Raw genomic sequence first — 7,203 nt, 5'->3', positions numbered from 1 at the left:
TTAGTCGTGATTTATAGATCATATTTATCATATAAAAAACCTTAACTATCAACCTCCGAATCAATGTGAAGATATATTAAAAAATGTGGAGATCTAACTCTGGATCTGTATCTACTCTCCAGTGGAATACCTAGGTCGCCGACATTTATTCCTCGCCCGGTCTGGATCTGGCCCGAACAGATCTTTTGTGCTATCACAAATGCTGTGCGTAATTCTAACTGGAAGTGATTAAATTATTAACAGTTGCATGTGCTATCACAAATGCTGTGCGTACGTTCCTCCACGTGTTCTATGAGCTGGGTCGGCGATGATGTTTTATGTGTAAAGACCAGTTTACCCTTATGCAATCTGCACCGACTTCTCACTAGATTAGCATTTATTAAGACGAAGAATCTGATTATTCTAAAATTCTAATGTTACAAATCACAAAAATTATACACATTGGCCCTAATATTTAGGGCCTCGCAACTCGCTTGTGATAAATAATTTGCACAACTAGTTACATATTTTTTCTTGCAAAATGTTTAAGTATGTAGAGAATAAATTATTTTTTTTAATGGCAACATATATGAAGTACTCCCTCCGTCTCTTTATTCTTTTCCTATTTGGGATGTCGGTACTGTTCATAACATGAGACAAATTACTAATTTACATCTAATCTATAAAACTAAATATAGTCATGAGTGATCTTGTTAGATTCGTATTCACGAGTACTTTAATACAGTGAAGTTTTTATTTTTAATGCTACTACGAAATGAAAGATATTAACGATTAAAAATGTGTGTTGGCAAACGTGAAAAGTACAAACAAGAAAAGTATTTAGAGACGGAGGGAGTATTATAGAAGTACTTACACCTAACTATAACTCTATAAGCTTAATTTAAGTGCAACTCTATAAGCTTAATTACTTGTAGATTAAGCTTATCCTTAGGGCATCTCCAACCATCACTCTAAACTTTATATTTCTTCACTTTTAACTTTATAAATAGAGTAATCTATCTCCAATCATCCATTACTTTATCTTTAGATATAAAGTCATGCACTATCCTACTCTATATATGAAGTTGAACTTGAAGATAAAGCACAAATTGCTTTATTTATAAAATGAAGTAATGGTTGGAGATGGAATAAAGATATAAAGTGAAAAAGGTGAAAATGAAGATGAAGTTGCTTTATTTATAAAATTATGATTGGAGATGGTCTTAGATGGCCATATTAGGCAGTGTGTCATTTTCTATTGGCCATATATTGTAACGCTATTTTGTTTAGTGTATATAATTGCTACAGGACCCACAAATTTAAGATAAACAAGCACGAATTATAATCATATAAATCGATCCCATAACTGATACTAATACCATGAAGGATCCGTTCTAGAGTTCACAACTGTTCAGGGGTATTTCAGTAATTCTACACGCTTTCCTCACTCTCCTTCACAATCTACACACACAACAACAGTCTCCACCACATTGACAGCCATAGAAACACTTTGAAAGCACTAAACAAAAAGTAAAAAACTCACACTTTTTAGTTCTCTCCGCCTTGTTCTTGTTTTACCCTTCTGTTTTTTCTCAAAAAACCTCTCCTTTACACACACATAACTTGCAAGCATTCACAGTTATCTTGTTTCACTGTGTGACTGTGTGTAACTTAAAGAATAAATATATATAAATATGTGTGTGAGTGTGTGTGTGTGTCTGTAATGTGTTGATTCTTTACTTTTGGTGAAGAGGGTATGCTAAACTGTGATTGGGTTTAAAGATGGACTTGAAGAAAGTTGGATTTCCAGACCATTTTGCATCAGTTAAAAGAAAGGTAGTTTCTGGGTTTGGTTTAGGGCTTGTTGTGTCACTCATCTTTTTGAGTGTGTTTGTGTTCAATAGTTCTTTCAAGACTCCTTTTTTTAACCCAATTTTTCAAGGGTTGAATACTTTTGGTTCTAATTCTTCTTCTGTTACTCTTTCTTGGCCCTTCTCATCTTCTTCTGCTTATTCCAAGATTGTTAATGATACTGCTGTAACTCATGCTAATGGTACTGTGGCCAAGTTGCCTGATTCTTTAAAGACCCCTGTGGCTAATGTTTCTCAAGTTGGTTTGAATGGGACTTTTGTTAGTGATAGTGGAAAAGGAGGTGATTTGGAGGGTGCCCATGTGGGGAATTCTTCTGATTTGGTTAAAGATGAGACTTTTGGTGGTGATGGGAATGTGATTGTTGAGAAAAGTATTGAGGGGAAGGTGAGTGGGAGCTTAGTTGGTGAATCTGTTGGTTTAGGGGATGATTTGAGTTCCGGTAATGGAAGTAGTTCGGTTAGTGGTGGTGAATCTGTTGGTTCTGGAGAGGGTTTGAGTTCTAGTAATGGGACAAATTTGATAAGTGGTGTTGGAGAGATTAGTAATTTGACACACAATGGAGAGAATGGTGCATCACTTTCTAGTCCTGAGGTGATGAATCCTGTAACTACGTCCGAGAAAGTTAATGCTACCATTTCTTCCAACCGTTCCCAGAGTGTGGAAGTAAAGAAGACATCTTTGGATAAATGTGATATATTTGATGGAAGATGGGTGAGAGATGACACAAAGCCGTATTATCCTGCAGGTTCTTGCCCTCATATTGATAGGGATTTTGACTGTTATCTTAACAAGAGGCCAGATAGCGAGTTTGTGAAATGGAGATGGCAGCCAAACGGTTGTGATATCCCAAGGTACTACTAATCTTGAATCTTTAAGTGATTTGACTATACTTGACTTGGTGAGGCTTGATGATAGCAGTAAATATGGTAAGTAATAGTATGTTTCCTTAGCCAATGATAATATGTTACTTAATCAAGTTCTCATAAAAACATTTTTTGGAGTTTGCCACTTAACATGAGAAGTTGATCTGCGTCTAGCTTTTAGCAATGCATCATCTAGAAATAATCATTGGATTGAGTAACATGATCATGATCCACAACATTTGTAGTGACAGATTAGGGAACCTGCATAATAGTTGATCCTGTTTATAGCCTGTCATTTAAAGGTGGTATATAAACTTCCTACACCCAACCATATTAATTCCCGTATAAACATTAAGTAGTACTCATTTCTCTGATATAGAAGTTCACATTATATGCATATAGAGGAACTCAACGTTCTATGAATCTATAATGAAACTCAGTGAAGAGAAATTTGATGGAGTCCTTAACTTTTGTGCTGCTCTTGTAAAATTAGTAGATGCTCACATGTACAAGCATTACGGATAGTGAACTACATTGTAGAGCAGGTGAACAAATTTTTAGCTCACCTTGAACAATGCTGTAGATAGTAGTGCATAGCCTATTACTTTTTTATTAGACCTGTTAATTAGCTGGCACTTTATAAATATCTCTTTCTTGCATGATACTCGGCAATTTTAATAAATAACTTAATTTACATAATAGTTAATTTTTACTTACAATTATCTCTTGCTACATTTAAAACTTGGCACTTTTAGTTGGATGATGAGAAACTAATCTAACTTGGCTTTGTCTGCTTTCATATACGCAGCTTAAATGCAACTGACTTCTTAGAAAGAATCAGAGGGAAGAAACTGGTCTTTGTTGGAGACTCTTTAAATAGGAATATGTGGGAATCACTTGTTTGCATACTACGACATAGTGTGAAAAACAAGAAAAGGGTTTACGAGATTTCTGGAAAAAAAGAATTTAAGAAGAAAGGATTTTATGCATTCAGATTTGAGGCAAGCCTCTGAAATATCTGACCTTAATTCAAATCAAGTTGAACTCATGTCTCATAAATTTACTTTTGTCTCTGTTTGTACTTTGTAGGACTATGATTGCACTGTGGATTTTGTAAGTTCTCCATTTCTTGTCAGAGAGTCGTATTTCAAAGAAAAGAATGTTTCTTTGGAGACACTAAGACTGGACCTAATGGATCGGACCACCTCAATGTATCGTGATGCTGACTACTTGATCTTCAATACAGGGCATTGGTGGACGCATGAGAAAACCTCTAAAGGGTAAATATTATTTCTTCATTTGCTGTTCATTCCTCAATGGCTCAGTCTTGTTCTCATTTGTAAGCCGCATATTGCATATCACATCACCTGTGAATCGAAGTTTGAAAAAAGAAAAGAAATGGAAGCATGGACTAGACAGTATTATATAAAATGTACAATAAGTAAAGGACTTGGTGATCATCGGAAAGTTTTATATCCTTGCATTGCAGCACCTTTACAGTTTCAAGTATAGTTGAATAAAATTTGTATTGTGGATATTACAGAGAAAATTATTACCAGGAAGGTAATGTTGTGCACACAAGACTCAAGGTACTTGATGCGTACACGAGGGCACTTAACACTTGGGCTAGATGGGTTGATAAAAACATTGATAAAGAGAGAACTCAGGTTTTCTTCAGGGGATACTCAGTAACCCATTTCAGGTCATTACTGTTTTCTTTTATCTTGTCATCTGGTCACTTCTATTCATTCTTGTATTCTTAATATATAATTTACCTTTCTATCTGTTTATATGTCTTATGACTTGAAAATTATTACTAATAATTAAAAAAAGTTTGTTTTACACAACACGTCACTTACAAACTTCACTTGATATATCTTAGTTAATTACTGAATATTAAATTTGTATTCCATATGAAATTGGGGTTCTTTAAAATGATGCTTGTCAAACTTACATTGCTTTTGGAGTTGGATATTAGAATTGTTCCGAGTTTGAACATTTTCATGTAAGATCCGACTTCCCGTGGGTTCACCTTCTCTGTTATATACAGAGCACTTAGACTAGGGTACGAAAGAAGCCTCTGTATTTGATCTGCAGCACAGTGGACTACTTCTAGATATGAGTTTATTTATAAGAAAGTCCGAAAAGTATTTTATCATCTCTAGTATTCTTGCTGAATGTTTTTGTTGCTCTCACAAATAAATACACGTGTGGGCAGGGAGATGTGTACACACAAAAATTGGATACTGTTGGTAGTCATAAATCTATTTGCATGATACATTGTTCCTAGATATTAGTTTTAATAGAATGTTCCTTGATTTATAGTTATATGTATCTGATTCAATAGAATCTCCATTATCTGTTTAGGATGAAACTGCAATTAGAGGTGCCTTAGAACTTAGAAGTTCAATGCAAGATGACTATAGTCACTGCTCCTTTTGGGGCTAAATGGAGTTTAACTCCAATACTAATTGCAAATACCAACCGACTGATTCCAAATTTAACCAGCATCTTATTCAACCCTTTTAACTTCCATTTAAAGTGCGCCAACTTGCACGCAATTTTTAGTTGATTGATGATGTAAAAAGGATGGCTGTAGCCATCTACAGTTATAAATTATAAAACCAATCATTTAATAATATCTTCTTTTCCCTTCAATCGTGGCTATGCATTGGCGTAGTTCTTTTGTATAGTATGTAATTATGTATAGTACTTGCTCTTAGATAGTAGATACTACTAGATCTATCTTAAGTTTTTTTGGATCCTATTCCTCTGTCCTGTGTTCTTTTTTACTTCGATTTAGTTCTTTACTCGAGCTTTGTTATAACTTATACTGTATGCATAAATAGTTATGCAGAATCAAAATTAGCTATCAAATACTATTATATCTAAATATTAATTTATGGAAATGTAGATTAGTTGGCCTTATTCTTCTTGTCCATTATATGTTATGGTTAGTTGTTGGTTCAATATTCCTAAATGTTCGACGTGGTTACAGGGGAGGCTACTGGAATACAGGAGGTCAGTGTCATCAAGAAACTGAACCAATTTACGAAGACGTTCACCTTATCAAATATCCTTCCAAGATGAGGGCTCTAGAGTATGTGATTCAAGACATGAAAACGCCAGTGGTATACTTGAACATTAGTAAGCTCACGGACTACAGAAAAGATGCACATCCTTCGATTTACAGAATGGAATACAAGACTCAAGAGGAACAAATTGCTGCAGTGCATTCACAAGACTGCAGTCACTGGTGCTTACCTGGGGTACCGGATACGTGGAATGAATTGTTATATGCTTCTCTCTTGAAAATCGGGAAAGGGTCTTGGAAAATCTAAAGATTCAAGTTCAGAACAAGAGATTGCCAAGCTTTTTGGAAGGTGCGGAGGTTTAGGTTGACACAGATGAAAAATGTACTATATAATGTCTAGATTAGTAGAACCGGAATATTCCCCTGTAATATGTTTTGAGATTAAATTATCCAATATGAGGTTTTCCACCAGAAATGATTGTAACATTATTAAGCATACCAGATGTATTGTAAAGTTGTAGCATGTTACAATGAAGTTACTTGTAGGGTGCAATGATGTTGGCTATACTTTCTTTTCTAAAAGTAGGTGATTAAACTTTATGTTCTAAAAGTCGGTGATTAATCACCGATTAGTCTCTGTTTTGTAACTCGTCAAACTGATTGTTATTCGATGACTATACGTAATCTTCCAGGTTCTACTAACACATATAGAACACCCATATCAATCTTCCAGGTTCTACTAACACATATAGAACACCCATATCAATCTTCCAGGTTCTACTAACACATACAGAACACCCATATCTGTAGATATATATAATTAAAAAGCGCACAAATAATATAACAGGACTCTTGATCCTCAGTACACCTGAATTTATTCGTACATATTCTTCATTCATTTTTTCATGCAAAACCAAATGAACTAGTAGCCAGTAGCCACTACATTACCATAACATATGCAGATAGAAATTGAAACAATAGCCATTAAGAGAACTCGAAGAAAAGAGTCCATTGCCGTTATGTGACTTGCCGGTTTGCTACACATTAGCCAAATCCTTTATACTCTGGCAGAAGAACTGTCTGAGCTCTGAAGCTTCATCATCTTCTTCTTCTTGAGTGCATGGCAAAGCTCCATGCTGATCTGCAGAGCATGCAGATGGCTAAAGCATAAACAAACTGTCTAAATTTGGAGCATGGAATGAAGCTAATCATTCATCACTCCAAATTGCCCTGTTTTTCTTAAGCCATTGAGAGAATAATAAACTTGAGTTCAAGAAAATTATATGTGGATCTCTCAATGGTTAGAAAAACTAGTGGAGATGCTTAGGAGGAAGCCTAGTGCCTTTAAATAGCAGATCAAAACGAGGAGGAACTCAAATGTTGAATCATTGCATCATTATCCAGAACAGTAAATCACTTGTTACTTTTTTCAAATCTAACCAACTAAAGTTTCGT

The 7,203-nt window shown here is 35.0% G+C and overlaps 1 protein-coding gene across 1 annotated transcript; it reads left to right on the top strand.

Moving 5' to 3' along the window:
* Window positions 1-1,463: 1,463 nt before the first annotated feature.
* LOC108209560 (protein trichome birefringence-like 2) lies at window positions 1,464-6,348 on the top strand. The gene is made up of 5 exons (XM_017380524.2): window positions 1,464-2,702; window positions 3,523-3,715; window positions 3,804-3,994; window positions 4,258-4,416; window positions 5,713-6,348. The coding sequence occupies exons 1-5, from the start codon at window positions 1,762-1,764 to the stop codon at window positions 6,053-6,055; spliced, it is 1,827 nt and encodes a 608-aa protein (XP_017236013.1). The 5' UTR covers window positions 1,464-1,761; the 3' UTR covers window positions 6,056-6,348.
* Window positions 6,349-7,203: the final 855 nt, after the last annotated feature.

Source organism: Daucus carota, chromosome 2 (assembly GCF_001625215.2).
Source record: "Daucus carota subsp. sativus chromosome 2, DH1 v3.0, whole genome shotgun sequence".
NCBI classification, from domain to species: Eukaryota; Viridiplantae; Streptophyta; class Magnoliopsida; order Apiales; family Apiaceae; genus Daucus; species Daucus carota.
The sequence above is the reverse complement of the archived record's forward strand: the minus strand, read 5'-3'. Positions and strand labels throughout refer to the sequence as shown.

Coding starts and splice junctions, on each gene's coding strand:
- LOC108209560 (XM_017380524.2), top strand. CDS start 1,762: ATGGACTTGAAGAAAGTTGGATTTCCAGACCATTTTGCATCAGTTAAA. Junction 2,703..3,522: donor AACGGTTGTGATATCCCAAG/GTACTACTAATC, acceptor TCATATACGCAG/CTTAAATGCAACTGACTTCT. Junction 4,417..5,712: donor TACTCAGTAACCCATTTCAG/GTCATTACTGTT, acceptor ACGTGGTTACAG/GGGAGGCTACTGGAATACAG.